The sequence below is a fragment of the Nipponia nippon genome, unplaced genomic scaffold, assembly GCF_047370975.1.
Source record: "Nipponia nippon isolate SJK-2023a ecotype South Korea unplaced genomic scaffold, ASM4737097v1 scaffold_5, whole genome shotgun sequence".
In the NCBI taxonomy this organism is placed as follows: domain Eukaryota; kingdom Metazoa; phylum Chordata; class Aves; order Pelecaniformes; family Threskiornithidae; genus Nipponia; species Nipponia nippon.
This window is the reverse complement of record NW_028262369.1, coordinates 62776222-62800426: the sequence shown is the minus strand read 5'-3', so window position 1 is coordinate 62800426 and position 24205 is coordinate 62776222. Positions and strand designations below refer to the sequence as shown.

At 42.4% G+C, this 24205-nt stretch overlaps 1 protein-coding gene across 5 annotated transcripts in view; it reads left to right on the top strand.

Annotated features, from left to right (window-relative positions):
* Nucleotides 1-24205, top strand: part of UNC80 (unc-80 subunit of NALCN channel complex) — a 135300-nt gene that overhangs the window by 44501 nt on the left and 66594 nt on the right. For 4 of the 5 annotated variants that reach the window (XM_087734137.1, XM_087734135.1, XM_087734134.1 and 1 more), the window contains exons 22-26: nucleotides 1341-1513; nucleotides 7539-7751; nucleotides 14518-14653; nucleotides 17188-17321; nucleotides 22145-22310. In XM_087734137.1, coding sequence (XP_087590263.1) covers nucleotides 1341-1513; nucleotides 7539-7751; nucleotides 14518-14653; nucleotides 17188-17321; nucleotides 22145-22310 — 822 coding nt within the window. Of the gene's footprint in view, nucleotides 1-1340; nucleotides 1514-7538; nucleotides 7752-14517; nucleotides 14690-17187; nucleotides 17322-22144; nucleotides 22311-24205 lie in introns of all 5 variants that reach the window. The other variant, XM_087734133.1, reaches the window with a different exon arrangement.

Sequence of the window (24205 nt, the reverse complement as noted above, 5' to 3'; positions counted from 1 at the left end):
CATAGGAACATTTTGTTTAGTGGAAAACTATGTACAGCTTCACTGGAGAGAGAAAAGCCACAGATGTCATAAAGAAGTCTCTTGAGAGTTGATATACCCCTGTCTTCAGGGGAAAATTGAAGAACTACATTGTCATTTTCTGTTGTGACTATTGTTTGTGGTACATAAGTGCTTTCCAAGTAATTCTGGGGAGTGTGATCTCAAAGGGACTTTGAGTTTCAGCAATTCTTCTTTTCTGAGGAAGGAGAAGTCACAAAGTCCTGTAGAGCTGCCATTTTGCCTCTTGTCTTTCAAATCCATGTTTAAAGCCAATCTTGAATTCTCCACTTGGTGTTCTCTTCTTCAGTGCTTTATCCTTCAGTATTCTGTAAACTTTTGTACTTTCACATGTAAAGAGGGAAAGTATTATGGTTAAGGAGAAAAAGCCCAGAAGCTGACTATTCTTGTTTTGACCAGACACCTTGGCCTTGAAACTACTTTCCTGATTTTTCATCTGTGTCTTTCTACTACTCTCTCAACTCTGGGTACCAACTGCGTGATGATCTTCTGCATTCAGAAGTGTTCATTCCAATCAGCAATGGGATTAGTTCATTTATCATGTAAACTCTGTACATGCAGTTTAAAATTGTGCTTGAAAGAAGCCCTGGAGGGGGGTATTAGATTCATTTTCAAAAGGATCTCTTATTAGGGAGCTTTCCCTCCCAAAGAGTGGAAGATACTTCAGGGGAGAGAGGCTGGAATGATGAAGATACCTAGGAGTTGAGTCCAAACTCAATTTGGGTGTTCTGGTAATTGCAGAAGATGTATGCCTAAAAAACCAACAGTACTCGATTTCCACATCATAGAACATTTCCAATATTTGTTACTGGTTTTTCTGTCCTAGTAGATGATATATTTCTAAATTGATGCATGAGGAATAAGGTTTATGCATGCTCCACTTTAAGGTAAACTTAGAGGCAATAGAGAAGTAAGAGAAGAGATTATTCAGGAAAGACAGAGAGTAAGTGTGATGTTAAAGAGGTGGGGAGGAAGGGCCATATTCTGGTTCACCTATGCTGGAGTAGATCCTGGGCTTCCACACTGAGTATGGTGGAATTGTTTTGGGCAGACATCAGTATGACCAAGACCAGAATCTGGCTTGCTGTATGCCTATTTCATAGAAGTCATGAATATTGTAAAAATGCCCTGTTATCTTCAAGACAGCACATCAAGGTGAGGAAGGGATTTAGACCAAGACTGTACTCATCAGGGTTTTTATAGCACTTCTTTTATTGGTGAGAGACTGTATTCCCTTCTCCCTACCCCTCTCTGCATCCCCTCTGTACTCTCTACCTCTTTAGGTTGCCATAGCTTTGATGATCACTTGGCCTCCAACCAAGAAGGAGGAAAATCCAAGAACGTTGTGAACCTGGGAGCAATCCGCCAAGGCATGAAGCGCTTTCAGTTTCTCCTGAACTGCTGTGAACCAGGCACTATCCCCGATGCCTCCATTTTGGCAGCAGCCCTAGATCTTGTAAGTCATTCATTGGTGTATTTTTACCTGCTGAGTGAGAGCATGTGCATACGTGGTGGTCCGTTTTCATTCACTAATGCTGTTCATGCCCGCACAGAAAGCAGGTAAAGCATCACAGCAATGCCAACTGGTGTTGCTGTTATTAGGTGGAGTTTTAGCATCTGTGACTGCATGAGTATGCAGACAAAATGGATCTTTTTTTCTTACATGGCTCCCCGTAACTAGATTATTGCCAGCGCAGGGCTTTTATTGTCAGACTTCAAATATTGCTCACAGCCATTCTTCTCCTAGTGTCAATAATAACCTACAGAACAAGGACTGAAGACTGGATAACTACCTGGAGAGGCATAGTAATTCCACTCAGGAGTTCTGACAGAGTTATAAATACATTAGGCAACGCTGAACTATTAGTCACCAGAGCCAGTCAATGGAAAAAAACTTCAAATGCCACAGTGTGCATGCTTTTAAATGCAGATATTGCCAATTTGCAGATCCAAACCACAGAAGTGACACAATTCAGTCCCTCCTTCCTGACACTGAGTGTTTCTTCTGTATCTCCCTCCTTCCTTTCTTTGCAGCTGCTGGTTTTTTAACATTGCCCTCCATTTCTAAAGCAGTGGCCTTCAGCCTGTGGTTTATGGACCAGTGGGGCTCTGTGAGATGCTTAAGTGACAAGCACAGGAGTGTGACAAAGACAGCTTATGAAAAGCCAGCCAAATATTAGTAACTTCTCTGCACAGTGCTCTTCTACGTCCTTCCATAAGTGTTTCGATGTCTGCAAACTTAAAAAGATTGAAAGCCACTGCTCTCAGAGCATCCACATCCTCTCTATCCCTTTGTCTTCCTGTCCTCACCACTGGCCTCTTTGACTGTCATGCCATTTGTGCTTATATTCAGTTTTTTTTGCTTGCTGCTGGAGATGTCAGGCTCATGGACTCTCCCGTTCTGCTAGTGCTGTGCTGCCTTGTGTGCTCCATAGTTGTAGGGACGATACACTCTGTGCACCACACCTTTATACATTCTTCTTAACCTTGCATCCTTAGGCTGCAGATTCAAGCAAGTCTGCATTAACGTTGGCCCAAAGTTGCTGTTGCTATCCGTTCACATCTAGCTCTACTGTTTTGACTGGTCACCATCCATCTTCCAGTAGACAGGTATTTTCTTCACTAGTTCCCGTTCTTCCTGTTGGAGACTGTTGGCCCTCTGCCTGGAAGCTATGGAAGCAGTGGCTGATAGGGAAGCCTGTCAGTCAGAAGCGGTTCCTACAAGTCAGGGTCGCAGTGAGTTCAGAAGGTAGCGTGGGGAGGTAGCCACTCCTGCCACGTGTGCTGCACAAAGACAACTTCATTCTTCGAGGCTGCCAGGCGGCCACCCCACTGCAAATTCTAAACTAACGCAGGGAGTGTAAGGTGCGTGGGCAGGGTGGAGCTCATTGCTGTCAAGTATGTCACCAAGATCCTTCCGGGGATGCGCTACTGTGTGTGCTAATAAATCAGATGATGAAACAGGGGTTTGGCAATTATGTATCTATTGTCTGTAAATGTCTTATTTATTTTTTAAATTTGCCAAACACTTAAGCTGCAGACCAACTTACTCTGTGCCCGTGTATGAAGTTGACTGAAAACCACTGGTCAGAGTGAACAGTTTGAAGACGTCTGTTCTGATTTCCAGAGCTGGCTTTTACAAAATAGAGTTTGACTCTGTTTCCTTTCCGCTGAATGATGCAGAAGGCTTTGGCATCCGAATTTCTAGAAGGTCTGCAGCTACAGATGAAAGAAACCTTCTTCTAATTACAGACTTGGGAGACTCCTTACAAGTACCTGCTCAGCTGGCATTTTGTCTGCAAAGTATTGGAGATGTGTGGAAGTTAAGAAGTCACATGCACTGCAGGTTTCAAAAGATGACAGCTTGTCATCTCACTGTGTTGCTTAATGGCAATGTATGCTGTTACAGAAAATTCCCACATTTTATGTTAATAGAGCACACCCAACAGAAAACATTCTGGTTTTTTTTAACTTCTGTTTTCAGGCTTTTGAAGTAATAGTTTGAATCACGTTTGATGCAAATTAAAAGCTTCTTAAGTCATTTTATCCAGCCTAGTTGCTATAGCAAGCTTTAAAAAATGAAAGACAAACATCTCCAGTTTCAGTTCTTTCATAAACTTTTTCAGCATGTTTTTTTCATGTGGATTTTCAAAATCCCATTCTTATACCAACTTCAAGATCTTTGATCAGCCTGGATGTTTATACAGGTTTGCCACAGTGATTTAAAGAAATTAGAACAATGAAACAAAGGCTGAATCCTTATGGAGGTAATGGTTTATTTATATATTAAATTGAGTGTTGCCTTAGTTTTAGAAACTATGTAGTTAACATATTTTCCCAGAAGCAGCATCCATCCTTGACTGAAGTTATAAAACTATAATCAATTGGTGGCTTTGCAAACATTCAAAAAATTGATAATATGTTGCAGGCAGTTTCATCCTTATGTCACCAGCTTAAATCCAGACTTGGCAATAAAAAAAATTGATTTTCTTTCCCTTTTTACAAAACTTTGGAAGTCGAAAGGCAAGTAATACGGTATTTCAGTCTGTGGTCAAGTTTCTGCAGAGGGTTCCAATAAACCACTGTGTAGCATTGTATAAAGATGTTACTTAAAGTGTCCTGATTAGACTAGTGTAAATGACTCAGTGGGGAAATACAAGCTTTCCTTGGACCAGTTTAGCACTTTGTGACACCTATCACCATTACTCTTCTCCAGTGAGATGTGTGAGCCGATCTATTCTAACACGTAAATCTCTTATTCTTGCTGAAATGCCCTAATGGCACTGCTTTATGGTACGGTTGTTTTTGAGAGGACCTACCAAGTATTGGGAGGGCAGAAGCAAAGTCTAAACTGCAAGAATACTTGCCAGTATCCTGACTCCATGCCACCAATGGTTTAGGCAGGCTCTATTTTTCCCACGTCCCTGTTTCCATAGGGGAAATATTTGTCCCTAGGAGGGCATATGACCTGGAAGGAAATCGGATATTGCTCCAAACAGGTCCCCAGAATAATTGACTGGGAGCAGAAACAAAGACCTGTGTCATGGATTGTACTTCACCATTTTTAGATATAATCAGAGAGATCTGACCTAACATTTTTAAGACAATTCTCCTAGACATTGGTTAATAATTTACTCACATGTCTTCATATACCTTCTAAGCTACTTTTCATGCCAGACTTACCTTGTGGCTAGACAAAGCAGAGCTATCCAGTCAGCATCTTTTGACAGTACTTGAATTTACTTTATTTACTCTAAAAGTAGATTGTTGCTATTTTGCTTTTTTTTTCCTTGAAGACACCGGTGGAAATGAATTTTTGTTCCAAGTGCCTTGCAGAGTATAAGAAAGGGCACAAGAAAATTACCACTGGTTGATCAGTCTTATAAAATTCATTGTCCTTGGACCTAAACACTCTGCAGTCATAAAACTCTGTAGAATCAGCTGTACTTGAACAGTAATGTGATGCTGTAAAATTCCAAATTCATTCTGTATTTGCCCCCTCCCAGGTCATTGCTTTTGCTGCTGTTAGTACAAATCAGGGTATCTGTTGAAAAGTTCCAATGGGAGTACTTGAAATTGTGTTAAGAAAATGGTGGATTCTTATTAATGTCAATTTATACAGTACAAGAACAATTTTCAAAAGGCAAAGCGATATAGTAGATCTAATGTTAAAGGTGGACTTGTGAACAGTTTCACAGGCACAGACAGGCTTGTGAGAGTATTGCTGCTGTGTTAAGTTTTGACAGTGACCATGGTAACTTGTGTTCTTTTCAGCTATGCATCGCCTGCCTGATTCATTTCTCTCCATTTGTGATGTGTTTCTCTGTGGTGTGAATCCATCCTTGTCCATTCTGTCACATCTTCATCTTTCTCTTGCTGCTGCTTCAGGTTTCTCTGAGCCTCAGGTAAGCAATCACAGGGAGCTTGTGCCCCGTGATGTTCAGAAAGTCCTCCTTCATGCAGGAGGTCTTTTCAGTGTTTTTTGGTCTGGAACTCCTGCTTCAGGACACACTCCTCCTCTTCACCCCCCATCCTATATATGCTCCTTTCGTTATAGTAGTTGAGTACTTCCATAACGTTTACAATGTGTATCTTTACAAGATTTCTGTATGCTAAGAAATTGTGACTTTACCAGTGGTGAACTAAAACAGGAGGAGACTAAGGCTGGGGCTTCATCTTTTCATGTATGTCTCCATGGTTAAGGTTTTACTCTGTGACAACAAAAGAATAAAATCCTCACTTACTCTGTATTCCATACTGCATTGTGGGCAACAAGTAATTTGTAATGGTTTTTCCAGGTGCTAGATATTAGTTTTGTTTCTGGCTGTCAATGACTGTCTGGCTTTAAATTTCTGCCTTCCTCCTCAGAACGCTGGGCCAGCTTTAATGCTCTTGTTCAAGAAAATTGAGAAAAGATTTTTATTTTGTTCCAACATTTGAATAAAATATGAGCAAAAAGCTGCAACAGGATGTTGTGTCAGGAGGCAATTAACGTATGTTTTCTTGTTAATGTAGACAAAACATAATCCTTTTTTTTTTGCCAGTGCCCTGAAAGGCATGACTTTTTTCCGTCCTGTTGGTAGTAATTTCTGGCTGTAAGTTTTGCTGCAGTACAGAATGTCTTAAATCAATTCCCAAACTTTTGGAGCATTGGTCCAAAATTGCTTGCTTTCAACTTTTGATTAAAGCACTATTGGAGGCACTATTTAATAATGTTCCACAGACTCTTCCATGATCTCAGGGCCTGTCTGTTATTTATGGACCATAGATGAGGAACCTCCTCTTATAAGTAGATGCTGATCTGTTTAAATTATCTCATTAAAGCTGTCAGCATCTAAATGTGTGGAATACACATGTTTGTGCTCTGTGAAATACCTGTTAGGGAACCTTTCAAAGCCAGCTTGTAAATTGTGGACATTGTTGTATTCTTAGTTTTGCAACCTGCTGACCACAGGGGTTTTTGCTCATGAAAATTGCAGGAAGAGAAAGGGGAAATTAAATGGAAATGAGGAGAACCATTTGGTTTTAGTCACTTTCCATGTCTGTAAAGATGTTATTTTTGCAGGGTTGCAGACTGCTGGGAAGAAATCTCCTTCCTGAGTCTAAGCTACCCTTTAGGAAACAAATTACAGTGTCCGTTTTTGAATATATTTGAGAGTTTCAGAAGCATTCTTTATTGGTCTAACATGGATCCTGCTGGGCAATTTAATACAAACTAAGATACATTCAATATAATTTCTCCCATTAAAGAAAAGTGCTCTTCCAAGGTGGGGGCAGGAGGATTTTCCTCTGGAAAATAGTCAATCACTTCAAAACTCAGCTGCCTGATGTTAAGTTTCAGTACTAAATTGTCTGATGCTTGCTAAGGCCATTGAAGTTAGACCAGCAAAATTTTGTTGACTTATGCCAGTAATGGATTTCACTCTCCGTATCTGCTTGTTATAAATGCAAAATAGCACTCTTCCTAGTTTCAGCAAGCCTCCACTCATGCTTCCACCCCCAAGATGCACAAGCAGAACTTAACATCACAAATGCTAGGCTTCATGTGACCATGCTGCCATTTGCACTTTCAGTATTTGCAACCTTACTAGTGAGGGTGAAAAGAAAACTTGATTCATTCCTCCAGTAAAAATGCCAGATGCATGCTTCTGCTTTTTGGCAGTTACACGGTTTCTGAAAGAAAGGATTACAGAGCGGGGCTGAAACAAGGTGGTTTGTAGGTTTATAATGTGGCTCTTTCTGCCCCTCTAGTGGTTGGAGTAAGCATAACTGTTCAGTGTTTATAAGCCTTGGTTTTGTTAGCTCAAGAGGTGTGACTCAAGGCACAGATCCTCGTTTCAGACTCTGATGGAGACATTGCTCAACCTGTATGACTCCACGGCAAACTTGTGAAGCAATTGATTAAAGCACAAAATCCTCTAATGTTCAGAGTGTTTTTCCAATGTATTTCCATTTAAGGTGATTTTTTGCAAATATTTCAGGAAGCTCCTGTAGTGGCGAGAGCAGCCCTGTTCCTTGAGTGTGCACGCTTCGTTCACCGCTGTAATCGTGGCAACTGGCCTGAGTGGATGAAGGGCCACCATGTGAACATTACTAAGAAAGGCCTGTCCCGTGGGCGTTCTCCTATCGTGGGCAACAAAAGGAACCAGAAGCTGCAGTGGAATGCAGCTAAGCTCTTCTACCAGTGGGGAGATGTAAGTGTTTGATTCTCTTCTACTTACCTTAAAAAATATATCAAAATGTAAAGGTAATTGGTTCCTATGCAGAATTTCAGTTCCAGTAAAATGGGGACTCATAAGCCTCCCTTCCAACTCGCACTTCACAGCCTGCCAGGATCAACTCTTCTCCTTACGGAAATGGACTTTGTTAGAATGTAAGTGTCCTCTTCCTTCCCCTCCCCCTGCCGTGTTCCCTCTGGGGATCCATTTGGTCCACTCTCCTGTTTCCAGCACTTATCATATGTGAATGCTTAAGGAAGAGTAAGAGCAGAGTGTGTGATACTACTTGCTTTTTTCTTGCTTCCAAGTATTTTTAGCCCAGGGCTGCTTGAGCTAGATGTGGTACTGTATATTTAGTAATGGATTTCTCTTTGACGTACTTGTTCTATCTCTCTTTGCACTCGTACAAACTGTTAGCACTCATCATTCTTTGGCAAGGAATTCTACGGGGCTACTACACATCATCTAAAGAACTGTCTCTGATTGTTCTGAGCTTGGCTCCTTCAAGTTTTATTTGATCGTGATCTCTTACCATACATGAACTAGGCAATTGCGCTGTCTGGCCCTGTCAGTGCTGCTTGCAATTTCTTTGGAAGCCCACCAGGGCATATCTGTGGAAGGTCTGGTGCTTATTGCAAGTCATTTCACACAACTCAAAACTCAAGTGGGAGAAGTTCCTTTGACCTCTATGGTGCCTGTTGCATATGTCTATCGGGAAGTGAGCTTTGTGCTTCTCACCTCTTTTCACAAAACCAGAGATTTTTACAGTGAGCATCATGATCCAAAAAATAAAAGAAAAAAATTACAGAAAATCCAAGGCTCAGGGGAATTTGAAAACCATGTATTCTGCAGTCTTGGGGTACTTACATAAGCCATGCCAAAAAAAGCCTTGCTGACCCATTTTCTCGTAGGTTAAACCAATGCACGCTTCTCAGTGGAGCACAATGTGGACCCTTGAGCTAGTGCTGACCGTGTCAGTACATTTCCACCACAAAACACAGCCCAGGGGGAGAACCTAGCTTGGGTCTGAGCACCCAAGCTAATAAGCTTTTTCTCTTGGCAGCTCTCCTCCTTCCATTTCTGAAGCTAATTAAGGGAATGCTACCTGGGCACCCTACTCTCTGTTATGTCTCAAACACAGGTGACTATCTTAATAACAGCACAGATACCAAAGTTCCTTGAAAAAGTACATAGTGTGAATGTATTTTCTTCTATATTCCATGAGGTCACCACCTTAGCCTAACCCCTTTGAGGAATCCTTCCAGGTGGAAAACATATGATTACATAGTCCTTGCATTTTTGCATGCATTGCTGACAGTCAGGACTGTCCATCTGTTTGTGGACTTTATGCCTCTAGACATTCCTTTTCTTCAGATTCTGACAAAATGGGAGTGAGCAAGTCAGTAACCATTAGAAGCCAGTTAGATTCCACATCAGCTGCCATTTTTAGAAACTGAAATAGCCTGACCTTGGAAAAAGTCCAGGAAGGTTTTCTTCTAGAAATGTTAAAGTACCACCATATGATGCAACGTCACAAGAAAGGAGCCAGGGAAATGTGATGGCAAGCAACTTAGCAACATTCTCTTCCCCTTAACTTTAATGGCATCATAAGGCATATCTGGATGCATTCTCCATGCTAGGAATAGCATGTGTTTGCTAGCTGCTTAAGAACATCCCAGAAGGGTACAAGCATTACTTTTACTTTGCTGTAAGGCAGGAGAAGATTTGGAGAGTAGTCTTTACCATGCAAATTTCTTCTCTTTTTACTGCAAGGTGTCCTGCCACCCATGAATATTTCTGTTTTTTCTCACTGGAGGCTAGGACAGTATAGTTACCCACGCATTGCCAGCCCCCAAACAGACTCATGGTCTGTCACTGCTGAGGTACAGTTTCTTTATGTCCTTTATGTTGAATGCTGGGCAAGACTGGTCGTCTGGCACTGCTTTTACCTCCCAGAAGCTGTTTCAGATGAAGGTAGTTGCAAGCATAAATGGCAGCCACCAGTCAAGCCTGTAGGGCTGGGACCCTGCAAGCTGTGCTCCTCAGATGGCTGCTTTTGTTGGCTCTGACCTGATTCCAACCAGATAGGCTGAACCGTGAGCAGAAACAGCTTTCTGTTGCTGTAGTACAGGCACCTGCTGCAGAACATGCTGTCGTTTCTGTGTGTTAACCTGCCCATTTCACCGGGGGCAATATCAGCCTGAAGGGCGGAATGACTGTGCACTCACATAGCTCCTAAGCAGCTCCAGTATCAAGAAGGTGGGATACCTCCCCCAGCCCGTTTCTGCCTCCATGCTACCAGATCCTTGTCAACACTACAGCACACCATCCTTGCTGCTTGGTGGCAGCAGAGCTGCTGCTCTAGAAGGAAGATCCTTGGACAAAGAGAAAAGAATGTATTAGTCTGTGAATGCACTGAGGCCTTGTTCTATTTTTTTCTTGCAGTAAATAAGGCTGGAAGTTTGTGCTAATTATGGATCCTTGCTTGTCTGTCATTGCTCAGTAATTGTGATATACAGTGCTGTTGTCAAAGTTTAGTGAGACCAAGAATGAATGTAAAACCTTTTTTCCCTACCCAGCTCCTTTAATTCACCCTCCCTAACAGCCATCAGTGGATAACAGTGGTAAACCCTTTCCACGTGAGGTAGGATTTGGACTGCCTGTAACAGTGATGAGCTTGTTGAATCATGCAATATCACTTGTTATGCTGTCTTTTTAAATAATACAATGTTAAATCTATTCTGATCAGGTTAGTCTGTCACTTCCTTTGGCTTCTGTTAAGAGGCATTTTCTTTTAAAGTGTGGTATGCTCTCTGTTTGCTAGGAAAACCAAGGATAATTCATGCAGATAATACGTGTTAGGAATTCAGTGCTCGTTAGTTAGAATGCTGTGGGATTATGTATGATTAGTTTAATATTAGGGTGGGCAACACAGCATAAATAATATGTGATAAATTACTGCTTTGTGGAGAGGCAAGCAGAATATTTCTTCCTTTAAGTGCCTGAAACATGAAAGGGGAAAAAATTGCGAGGGATGTGGAGTTTATTTAGCAACGTGCAGGCTCACAGATCACAGAATCACAGAATGGCTGGTGTTGGAATGGACCTCTGGAGATGATCTAGTCCAGCCACCCTGCTAAAGCAGGTTTACCTAGAACAGGTTGCACAGGATCGCATCCAGACGGGCTTTGAATATCTCCAGAGAGGGAGACTCTACAACCTCTCTGGGCAGCCTGTTCCAGTGCTCTGACACCCTCAAAGTAAAGAAGTTTTTCCTCATATTCAGATGGAACTTCCTGTGTTTCAGTTTGTGCCTGTTGCCCTTTATCCTGTCACTGGGCACCACTGAAAAGAGTCTGGCCCCGTCCTCCTGACACCCACCCTTAAGATATCTGTAAGCATTGGTAAGATCCCCTCTCAGTCTCCTCTTCTGCAGGGTAAACAGACCCAGCTCTCTCAGCCTTTCCTCATAAGAGAGATGCTCCAGTCCCCTAATCACCTTCATAGCCCTCTGCTGGTCTCTCTCCAGTAGTTCCTTGTCTTTCTTGAACTGCGGAGCCCAGAACTGGACACAGTACTCCAGATGTGGCCTCACCAGGGCAGAGTAGAGGGGGAGGATAATCTCCCTCGACCTGCTGGCCACGCTCTTCCTAACGCACCCCAGGACACCATTGGCCTTCTTGACTGCAAGGGCACATTGCTGGCTCATGGTTAAATTGTCCACCAGGACTCCCAGGTCCTTCTCTGCAGAGCTGCTTTCCAGCAGGTCAACCCCTAACCTGTACTGGTGCGTGGGGTTACTCCTCCCTAGGTGCAGGACCCTACACTCGCCTTTGTTGAACTTCATTAGGTTCCTCTCTGCCCAACTCTCTGGCCTGTCCAGGTCTCGCTGAATGGCAGCTCAGCCTTCTGGTATATCAGCTGCTCCTCCTGGTTTTGTATCACCAGCAAACTTGCTGAGGGTACACTCTGTCCCTTCATCCAGGTCGCTGATGAATAAGTTGAACAAGATTGGACCCAGCCCTGACCCCTGGGGAACACTGCTAGCTACAGGCCTCCAACTAGACTGCGACACAGATCATGACCCTCTGAGCTCTGCCATTCAGCCAGTTCTCAATCCATCTTAATATCCGCTCATCTAATGCACACTCCCTGAGCTTACCTATGAGGATGTTATGGGAGATACTGTCAAAAGCCTTGCTGAAGTCAAGGTAGACAACATCCACTGCTCTCCCCTCATCTACCCAGCCAGTCCTGCCATCATAGAAGGCTATCAGATTGGTCAAGCATGATTTCCCCTTGGTGAATCCATGTTGACCACTCCTGATAACCTTCTTTTCCTCCACATGCTTAGAGATGACATCCAGAATGAGTTGTTCCATCACCTTTCCAGGGACAGAGGTGAGGCTGACTGGTCTGTAGTTTCCTGGGTCCTCCTTCTTGCCCTTTTTGAAGATCGGAGTGACACTGGCTTTCCTCCAGTCCTCAGGCACCTCTCCTGTTCTCCATGACTTTTCAAAGATGATGGGGTGTGGCTTAGCGATAACATCTGTCAGCTCCCTCAGCACTCATGGGGGCATCCCATCGGCTCCCATGGATTTGTGGGTGTCCAGTTTGCCTAAATGATCTCTAACCCGATCCTCCTCGACCAAGGGAAAGTCTTCCTTTCTCCAGACTTTCTCTCCTACCTCCAGGGTCTGGGATTCCTGAGGGCTGGCCTTAGCAGTAAAGACTGAAGTAAAGAAGGCATTCAGTAACTCCACCTTTTCTGTATCCTCCGTCACCAGGGCACCCACCTCATTCAGCTGTGGGCCCACATTTTCCCTAGTCTTCCTTTTGCTACTAATGTACTTGAAGAAGCCCTTCTTGTCATCCTTGACATCCCTTGCCAGATTTAATACCAAGTGGACCTTAGCCTTCCTCACCGCATCCCTGCATACTCTGACAATGTTCCTATATTCCTCCCAAGTAGCCTGTCCGTTTTTCCACATTCCATAAACTTCCTTCTTATGTTTGAGTTTTGCCAGAAGCTCCTTGGTCATCCATGCAGGTCTCCTGCCCCCTTTGCTTGATTTCTTACTCATAGTGCTGCATCGATTTTGAGCTCAGAGTCAGTGATGCTTGAATATTAACCAGCTCTCTTGGAACCCCCCACTTTCTAGAGCCCATGGCATTCCTCCAGCTAGGTCCTTGAAGAGGCCAAAGTTAGCTCTCTTGAAGTCCAGGGTTGTAATCCTCCTTACTGCCCTTCTTCCTCCATGCAGGATCCTGAAATCCACCATCTCATGGTCACTGCAGACAAAACTGCCCCCAACCTTCACATCTCCTACCAGTCCTTTGTTAGTACAACGCCCAGCAGCACACCTCTCCTTGTTGGCTCCTCCACCACCTGTGTCATAAAGTTATCATCAATGCTCTGCAGGGACCTCCTGGACTGTGTGTGCCTGGCTGTGTTGTCTTTCCAGCAGATATCAGGGTGGTTGAAGTCCCCGAGATGGGTAAGATTGGCAACTATTTGTATAAGCTTGTAAACCACAACACCACCACCTTATTCTCTTCATGTAGTAGAGTCTACACTCTTCATTGTTGCTGGATTTCACAGGAATTGCTTAGTAGCAAGGAAGAAGAGCCAAACTAAGACCTGTTTGTGACTGTTTATCTATTTCTGCTTTGCTTCAGCTGAGACAGAAAAATTATTTAGTGCTGGCATGACCATCAGTGCTGACTTGCAGAAGATTCAGAAATCCTCTGTAGTACCTTTCTCTGAAACTATCCCAAAACCAAGGAGGCCAAATGGCAAGTGCTGATGAAAACTCAGTAATTAAACACATTTCCTCCCTCACGAAGTGATGATATCATAGGATAAAGTTTTACATACTTGTCTGTGTTCTCTTCACCTACCTGCAGCAAAGAAAATGAAGAAAATCCTTAAGAGCTCTGAGGTGTCTTAGCAGGCAAGCATTCTTCTTGCTAACATACCTTCATCTATAGCTTTGTGGACAGCACCATGAAGGCTGCTTACATGCTGATAATGATGCTGGCAAACAGCCACAAATAAATGATCAATGTCTTTCTGGAGAATATAACAGTATTCAGTGGAAATCATCTGTTCTCTACATGGATCCCCTTTACACCATTACCCATGCACCTTCCCAGCTTTTATCCATGTATTGACAGCTCATTTTTGGGAAGTGCATCAGGCAGTCTCTCCTTTAAAGACGGAAGCAGGCTTTCCCATGGGCATTCAACAGTTTTGTGGAGGAAACAGGGACTGTTACTGGGTTCCTAAGTCACAGGGTAGTTTCTTAAATGGAGTTTAAGTTCTTAAACAATTTCTTAAATATTCTCAGACTTAGCAAAAATCTGGCACACATATATCAAGGGCAGAAAGAAAAGTGGAAGAAATTCATACAAAATAATGACCTAATCTCCTCCTGCCTATCATCTGCCAGTTTGGGGATTTTTTGTTTGTTGTTATTTAACTAAATCTGCAAAAATTTTTCATCCTGAAATATGACACTGTTTGCAAATTTTGGTTGAAAAAGAAGGTGAAATAAATTATGGTTTTGTTAGCAATTAATCTTCTATCATCCCTTTCTCTACTTTACTGCATTTTGCAAACAATAAAAATCTGTTCTGGCTGGAACATTTCCACAGCCTGTATGGGGCAGAGCCCTTGACCACCAGTGAGCTGGGCTGAAATTCTCACCTCCTTGTGCTTTCTCTTTCTCTCTGTCTGCAGGCAATTGGTGTCCGCCTCAATGAGCTGTGCCATGCTGAGAGTGAGAGCCCTGCCAACCTGCTGGGCCTCATTTATGATGAGGAGACCAAGAGGCGCCTGAGAAAGGAGGATGAGGAAGAAGACTTTTTAGATGACAGTAAGGAGACTCCCTTTACTACAAGAACCCCCGCTTGTAAGAACCTCTGCTTTAGGAGCACTTAATTTTTCTTCTCTTTTCATCCTCTGGCCACCCAGCTGTATTTTCCAGTCCCTCACCTTCACCCCAACTTCCTCCCCTGTTCTTTCTGTGCCTGGATGTACAACATGACAGATGGGTAGCAGCACTGGGAGACTTTGAAGGAAAAGGGGGTGAAACCAGGCAGTGAGTTGCAATCCCTGTATACTGGCAACTGCAATTGTAAGCCGGGTACTAATTTCTTGAGTCTTCCTGTCACCTGAGTGCCAAAAGTGGTTCAGACTCCCATTCTTCCCAGTTATTTCTGCCAAAATATTTGTATAACATCAGCTGCTTTTCTGTTTCTTAACACTGAAGAGTCATCTCCTCACCTGATGTGAATTGGCACAGCTCTGCCAAAGGCTTTTAAATCTTGACTTCAGTATATTTGCCTGATTCTCAGGCAGAAATATGGCACAGTGGTATAAAATGTATCATTAAAAACCTGTATAACAACAAGATGACTAAAACACACATATTTTTGTGTGTGTGTACGTAAGTGGGGGAGTGTTGCAGATCACTGATTCTGAAAGTCTAGATAGGCATGCAAATTTTATAACACACCCTGTGAATCAAAATAAATTAAGTCAAAACACATACTGTTGTAGGTGTAGGTGGTAACAAACATTATGTCCTCTCCAGACACCATTTGTATATACGTGTGTGCTGTAATGTACTGGTTACTGTGTACATGTACTGTTGTTCGCCATTGGATGTAGTGTGCTAGTACTGTTTATGTATCTTCTGGTCTCTTTTTCTGTGGTTCTGGGTTTGTTCTTATCACTGCATAAAGGCCAACTTTGGAGAAGAGAGGAGTAGGTGGGAGCAGTGAAATGGCATTTGTGGGAAATGATCTCAAGAGAAGGTATTTGCCCTAGGCTAGATCTTCACATGTGCCACTATGTGGTGTGCCAGTGCTAGCAGCTACATGAATGTGTGTGGCTGTTCTGGATATTTTATTGGCCCTTTAAGAGATATTTCCAAAGCAGGAGAGTACACCCAAAATTTTCCCTCTCCTGAACCATGAATGACTTTCGAAAGGTGAAGAACAACTGCATTCCCATGACCAAGTGACAGAATAGTCTTTCTTGTGCCTGTTCAGCCACTGATAAGGCACTCATAAGGGGATGTGGACCTGCTTTAAAAGGGTGGTCTAAGACAAGCAAACAGAGAGAACAGGTTATTATCTAGAAAGCCATGTAAAAGCTTGAGTACTCTCCTGAAAGCCACGGTCTGAAAATAATGGATCTGCATTCTTGCTGAAGGCAGAGATTTTTCAAAAACTGCCCTGTATGCTGTAGGGAGTAGACTGAGGAGCATAAAATATGCAGTTGTATATCCCATTACACTGTAAGTCCCATCTGTATTTGATAGTTCAGGTAATTTTAGTCCCTACAAAGTCCATAATTTGTTACTGGTAATGTGTACAGAGGAATTAGCAAGCATCATAGAATTAATCTGGTTTTATCTGATCCCTGCAGTATCCTCTCACTTGTTCAGTTTGGACTGTTTCTTTGCGAAAACTAGTTAGATCATACATGAGGGAAAGCAAATGAAAACATAAATCTCTCTGAAATGTATGTAGATAGTAACATCAGGCACTATTAAAAATGGGTGTGGTTAGTTGTTGTCACAACTAATTTTTTCATTTACTTTTTTTTGCTGTCCATTACCCTAAATAGTATTTTTCAAATCGATCAAGCACTGAAGAACCTTTCAAGCTTTGAATGGCATTAGATGGGTTACAAAGTGTAGGGCTTTTGAAGCTGATTGTTTAGACTCAGTTGAGACAAAACTTCAAGTATTTCGATAATCCCTCTTCCCTTTCCCCCTTTGTTTTAGGTTAAGCATTTGAATATATAATTTGATTAAGCAGTTTGATTTTTTTTTTCCTTGATTATCTCTAAACAGCATTTGAATTCTGTGCACAAATAAAGAAGCCTGACTTCAAAGGAGGCTGTCTTTTCCAGTTATCAGGGTAGCAATTTATAATAAGCACAGTATCTCTTTGCTGGCTAGTCATAACTCCATGCATTTTGAGAAATTTTCCTGTTTCTTAAAGTGGTTCTTTTGTAGAACTGCAGAAGAATTGGCTGAATGCAAAATTGTAAAGGGGAAGAAGGGTATCTACTTCTTAAGCTGTATTTACTTTAAATGAGGTGTATACAAAATGCTGTAAGATCATGTCAGTTTAGTAGATACTTCACCATAATATACTATAATATATACTATAGTACACTATAGTGTGTTAGTACTATTGCATGTGCTGGTAAATACATGGATTGATATTTGTTTGGCTATGTTCCTTTTAGTGTAGAAAAAGTAGCATAGATAGAAGTCTGGGTTTTCCTCTTTTTTAGTGCAGCTTGCATTGTGCACTCTATGTGGAAATGTCCATCACTTCTTGGTTCCAGATTTTGTATCATCTTGCTCACCATAGGAATATTTTTTCCTAGGCACTGTGAATCCTACCAAATGTTGTTGTCCTTTTGCACTGAAAATGGCAGCCTGTCAGCTTCTCCTGGAGATAACCACTTTCCTTCGAGAGACCTTTCCCTACATGCCCAGGCCACGTACTGAGCCTCTTGTGGTAAGTGAACAATACACACTGGAGAGGGAACCATGCCCACAGAAGTCACTGGGCTCTATGCCTGTCTGAAGCGAGGTAGGGTGAGGTAATAACTCAAGTGGACCTCTGATGCAGGGAGAAAGGAGCCATTCTCTGGTGAATAGAAGATGGCCAGGGCACATCAAATGGGTTGATTAAGAAGATAAGACTGTGGAAGAACAACATGTACTGGAAGTTCAAGAAAGTTTCAAAACAGAGAAGAGGGCAGCTGATGGATTAAGTAACTGAGTGTGGGGGACTTGAGAGGTGTGGGAGATGGACTGCCGGAGGTGACAGCTTGCGTGCTGCCTAGCTGATTAGGAGGGCCAGTTGACAGACAACTGAACAGGGCAGTTAGGAGAAAGGAGGATGGTTTACAGAGAATTTGCTGGATCTTAAAAGTTGCAGATTTTTGGCTTGGGTTAGACAACAGAATTGAAAGGACTGGGGGAAGAAAAGAAAGAAACAGAGACAAAGAAGCAAGGTAAGAAAAAAAACCTCCATGAGACTGAGAGAGGCACAGGCAAATCCTGGCATGAATAGTAAGCTAAACGACTGTTTAGGTTACAAATAATTTTGTGAATAGCAGAACCCATGAAACCTGATTTCCAATGGTTCATTCTTGTGTGGTTTCTCTTATGTCTAATAATGCAGCTTAACGTTGCCTTCAGCCTGTTGTTTCACAAAATACACAGGTACTCAGTTATCTTTTGTCAAATTGGATTGAAGGTGACCATCAGCTTCAGAGGTGGTTAACATGGAATGAGATGAGAATTGAATGGCAGACACACAGTTTCATCTTTTAAACCTAATTTCTTTAGGAAATCAGGATAAAAATTATAAAGAAAGAATGAGAAGTTTCCAAGTGAACATGATGGGATTAGCCCTACTGTTCTGTTTTTTGTTATTGATAGATGGAGATCAAATTTTGCTGATGACAATTGTGCTTGACAGGCTGATTTGGCTGGGCATTACTTTAATTAGGTTCTGAAATTGGTTTCAAAGGCTGTAGATGACCTATGATGAAGTGACTCAGCCCCCAGGTATGCAAGAAGGGCAATTTTAAAAAACAGGGATAAATTCAGTCTTTCTAAACACTTTGTTGATATTTTTACCACGCAATAAATGACTGCATCCAAAATCAGGATAATACCAGGGTTTAGAATTCATCTCAATAAAGTAGTTAGGCTTGGAGCTAAGAATATATTGGGTAATGAAGGTCAATAGAAATTTGTGCTTTTGTGCCAGTTAGAAATGCAACTGATTAATAGCTTTTCAGACTTGTATATGGGAGAGAAGAAGGAGGAATTATTCTGTGATGCGTAGGCAGAAGAAACCTTAAGGTCATGTTATGCAAGAGCCTACTAGAGAAAATGGCCATAGAGTGCTTCTTTTAACTTTGTACGAGGGGGGAAAAAAAGAGCCAACAACACTCCAGATTAAAATATTAAGTCTCTGTTTTCATGGAGTGATGCTTCCTTTCCAAAAGAATCAGGTACATAATGCTATGGTCCATAAATCTGAAATTCCAGTAGAGCAAATCTCACTTCCACTGGTGTTTGCAGGCGTACCTGTTCCATAGCTATGAGCAGCCTTGAAGCACTGATTTAGCAGCCTTGAAGAACTGAAACATTTGCAACCGAACTAATTGTGGTGAACCAGTTTACCTACCCACAGTCCATCCAGAGTTACCAGGCTGAGGGCAGAAGCACCCTTACCTATGTTTGAGTGAGGTAGGCAGTCCTGACTGAAGTTTCAATCAAATCCTTTTACCAAAGCTGGTGGAGTAGATACAAGCTCACTTTGAAAATGGCTGGGAGTGATGAATCCATTCTCTTGAAGCCTACTGCTGCCACAGTAGAGCCAGAGAACTGGAACTTGTCATTTGCTGTGGTGGAAAGTCATTCATTTTAGCTTAGCAGTTCATAGAATCATAGAGTACCAGGTTGGAAGGGACCTCAAGGATCATCTGGTCCAACCTTTCTAGGCAAGAGCACAGTCTAGATGAGATGGCCCAGCACCCTGTCCAGTTGAGTCTTAAAAGTGTCCAGTGTAGCGGAGTCAAACACTTCCCTGCGGAGATTATTCCAATGATTGACTGTTCTCATTGTGAAAAATTTACCTCTCGTGTCCAATCGGAATCTCCCTAAGAGTAACTTGTACCCATTACCCCTTGTCCTTACCATGTGACTCCTTGTAAAAAGAGAGTCACCATCTTCTTTGTAGCTCCCCTTTAAGTACTGGTACGTGGTGATGAGATCACCTCTAAGCCTCCTTTTCTCAACACTGAACAAACCCAGCTCTCTCAGCCTGTCCTCATATGGCAGGCTTCCCAGACCCTTGATCATCTTGGTGGCCCTTCTCTGGACCCCCTCCAGCCTGTCTACATCTTCTTTCTATAACAGGGACCAGAACTGTACACAGTATTCCAGGTGTGGCCTGACAAGTGCTGAGAAGAGTGGGATAATGACTTCTTTATCTCTGCTGGTGATGCCCTTGTGGATGCAACCCAGCATCCTCTTGGCCTTCTTGGCCGCAGCAGTACACTGTTCACTCATGTTGAGCTTCCTGTCCACCAGGACCCCCAGGTCCCTTTCCATGGAGCTGCCCTCCAGCCAGATGGATCCCACTCTGTGCTGCACCCCTGGGTTATGTTTTCCCAGGTGCAAGACCTTATACTTGTCCTTGTTAAACTTCATAAGGTTCTTGGTAGCCCACTCTTCCAGCCTATCCAGATCTTCCTGCAGGGTGGCTCTCCCTTCCAGAGTGTCTGCTTCCCCACTCAGTTTGGTATCATCTGCAAACTTCACCAGGCTACGCTTGATCCTGTTATCCAGATCACTTACGAAGATATTGGATAAAGTTGGCCCAATATCAATCCCTGGGGGACCCCACTTGTGACAGGTTGCCAGTTTGAAAAAGAGCTATTTACCACCATCCTTTGGGTGCAGCCTGTCAGCCAGTTCCCCACCCACCGCACAGACCACTTGTCTAGGCCATAACACATCAATTTCTCCAGGAGGAGGCCGTGGGGAACCGTATCAAAAGCCTTGAAGAAGTCCAGGTAGACAACGTCCACCGCTCTCCCCATGTCAACCAAGCAGGTCACTTTATCGTAAAAGGCCAGTTGCTGAAGACAGATAGAGTCAGAGTAACTGTGTGCTAGGAGGATGTATTTCATTCTGTCAGTTAATTTGTGGCGGCAGCAATTTCCAGTGTAAGCATGTTGACAAACAGCTGGGAGGAGTAACGTGCTTAAACCCTCAAGGGAGGGGAACTGTGACCATGCCCTAGGAATATACCTGTGCTGCTATCATGGCTCAGCTTATCCATGCTAATTTATGAAGCTGCTGTAATTCAGACAGATTTGATCACAGATTTTTATCCTGAAATGCTTTAGCCTTTGTTTCATATCCTGAACTGTGTTAGATATGTTTTAAACAATTTACATGGAAGTTTTCAATGCTAGAGATACTACAAATCATTACTTTAGGCACCCACCTTTTTATATCCCAGGTTTTGTTATTGAGCAAATTTAAAATATTTCCCTTATGGCAATCAACTGTTAGCTTTTCTGACAATCATTTATGATAATTTTCCCTGGAGATGCAAAGCTGACTGTAAATGATTTGGTTGGGACCTTCAGCTGGTGTTGGATAGGCTAGTTAACCCATTTCAGCGCAGCTCAGTCTAGCTCTTTGAGAAAAACCTTTTTTTTTTTTTTTAAACCAGCTCTTAGAGTAGTAGATTTTGTCACTACTCAGGTAGCTTCCAGTAACTTCTATAGGAGTTTTGTATGCAAATTCCTGTATGAGATCTTTTGAGCCTACAGAATTTTATCCGGAATAACTATTTTGGATAATTTCAGTGATGTTATCATTCACATTCATCAACTGGTTACTCACAGCAAGGAACTTTCATTTTAGATTTCAGCTAGTTACATTTTCAGTGGGGAGATCTCAAAGCTGATGACACCCCCCAGTCAAAAGGCACAAATGATGTTCTTAAAGAGCCCAGCATTTTATCTGTGTCTGCCAGTGTGGGAGTTCACAGTCTTTCTTTCACTTTTTCTAGCTGTGGTTAGAGAAAGCGGATGATAATCCGTAGCTTGTGGAATCTTAGGATTTTGGCTTTTTTGGCCCAAATTGGTAGCCAGTAGATGGCACAAATGGTGCCATTTCTGTTAATAGGAGAAAATGATGGTGCAAACTAGCTTCTCTCTGGTGCAATGCTGTTTATTTTCCAGAATTTAAGTGCAGCCAACATTTTTATTACTCCTCGTTTTCCACTGTGTCCTTTCAGCCTGATCTGCGCACAGAAGGCTTGCTCTGGGCCATGCTGCCATGGCTGTTGCACTGTCAGCTAGCTTGCTCTCAGCTTTTCTGCCTCTGATGACTACAGTGGCAATGCATTACCTAATCAACCACAGGGAGTCTTTTGGAGTAGAGACCTAACCACCCACCCAGCATCTTGGGCAAGGGCCAGCTTTTATTGCCACCCGTCCATTAGGGACCATTTATGTGTTTTCCCCCCTCATGACCCTGCAGACAGGGTGCCAATTCACTCAGCAGTGTTAACTAGAAATGTGTGTTAACACCTGTTAATTCTTCCATCCTGACAGCGTGGCTCAGCATGCTGCAAGTCTGAAGAGTAGTTGGATTATAAAGTGTCAGGGTAGATGGAGAACTGTGTGATAGAAATAAATTCCCACCTGAAGCAGTTCTTCCTGAAGCTTCTATGGTTGCAGTGAAAAGCATGGGGGCTGATGCTGCTTGCACATCTGTGTGGTCTACATTCCGCTACAGGATCTGGAGAGCTGCAGGCTGCGTCTGGACCCTGAGATGGACCGGCACAGGTATGAAAGAAAGATCAGCTTTGCTGGGGTTCTGGATGAAAATGAAGATTCAAAGGATTCCCTGCACAGCAGCAGCCACACCCTCAAATCTGAGGCTGGCTTCGAGGAGAAAAAAGGTTTGTCAGCACAATAAGGCTTTTGTATTCTCAGGGCTTGTGAAGTGGCGCTTGATTTTATGTTTTCATTTGCATAGACTGTGTTAAAAAGCAGGCGGCCATGGAGTCACGTGGCTTTGAATAATTTCTGAGATGCTTCTGGCCTTCAGGGTTCAATATAACAAATGTGAGAAGCAAAGATGTTAAATTTTATAAAACGCTGCTGTGACTGAAACCGATTGAGAGCACTGCAAGATTTCTAAAAAGGAGGGTGCCTTGTTTGAAACTGTCTCTCAGTGGGATGCTGAGAGAAGCATCACTAATTGATTAACTTTAAAAATAAAGATCAAAAGTGTTCCTGTTTGGTTTTTATTCTGACTACAATTTTTCATTTTGGGAAAACCACAGATAGGAGGGGAGATTGGGATCTTTCTGTGAAAATCTTGGAAGTCATGGCATCTCACAGAATTAGTGGTTGATCACTTGATCTTTTGAATTCTTTGCTCCCACATGAAAAACACACACCTATGTGGCTTTTGATGGCTAGCAGGTTAATGTTACCAGCATACTGTATACTGTACAAGCAAACCTCAAGCTCACTGTGTTTGCTGAGAACAGCAGATTGTTTCCATTTTTGAGCCATCTCATGCAAAACTCACATACTATCTGATGGTACAAGTGTTGCAATACAATATACAGTCATCGTGCGTATTTGCAATTAGAGGCTAAACTGCCAGACAGTTATCTGTAAATGATTCTCCCTCTAACAAGTTTTCTAGAACTGTTTAAATTCTGACTCGTAATAGCCATATAAAGGTGCACATGTTTGAATGATAATTTTGATGGTTGTTTGAAAAGGATAAATGTTTGATGATTGTTTGAAAAGGATGGATTCTGTGGCTGGTTATCCTCTAGCAACTGTAATGTGTATTAATGATTCAGAGGAGCTTTTATTGACTTCAGGGGGCTTTGGATAAATTTTGCGTTGTCTTCAGCTATGACCCTGACACAATTAATATTAGAAAATATTAGAACTGCTTCCATGATTTACATGGTATAAAACTGCCTCCAAAATTGTGTCAGGTGAGACAGTTACTCCTGTGAAGACAGCTAGGTATCGACCTAAGAAAGGTGAGCTGGATAAATTCATGCTCAACCTCATTTTTCGTACCCTTGGCACACTGGCAGCCCAGAGAAATGCACAGCCTTATGGCCTGTCTGATAGTCTAAGATCAGTGGGATAAAATGTCTCTAACTATTTAGATGAGGAAAAGCTTGGTTTTGGGATTGGATTTTTTTTGAAGATAGTTACGACAACTACTTGAAACCACTTTTCAGCCTCTCAGGCAGCAGTCCCATTCACTGAGATGTTACCTGAGTGGGAGAATGCCTACAAGCACGCAGTCCTGCTGGAAAATGGTGGTGGTTGGTCTCTAGCTATGCTACTTTTCTTAGAGACAATGCTAACTTAGGATTTCCTTGATGTGTTACTGTACTAAAGGCATAATGCAGAATTGAGTTATTTTTGCAAAGATAGTATTAACTTTCTGCATCCTTGACTTAACAAACTACATTTTCCCTGCAGTTTCAGTGGGTTTTTTTTCCCTCCATTCTCCCTTTTCCCTAAGCTGTCATGTAGTAGTCCTTTACTAAAGCTGCCTCTTTACTACATTTTAAAGATGGGAAAAGTGACTATGGTAGGAAAGCTAAATCCTAATATCCTAATATACTCTAGCAAAAATGTATTTTCAGTACTTTGGAAGCTAAATAAATGCAAGATAATGTTATATTTTAAAATTACAATAATTATGTTTTTTTTTTCTGGCCACAGCATATTCTTCTGGGGATTCACCTGGGCCAAACATAACAGATGCAGAGGCATCTTTTGTAATCTACACTTTTCTAGATAAGAAAAT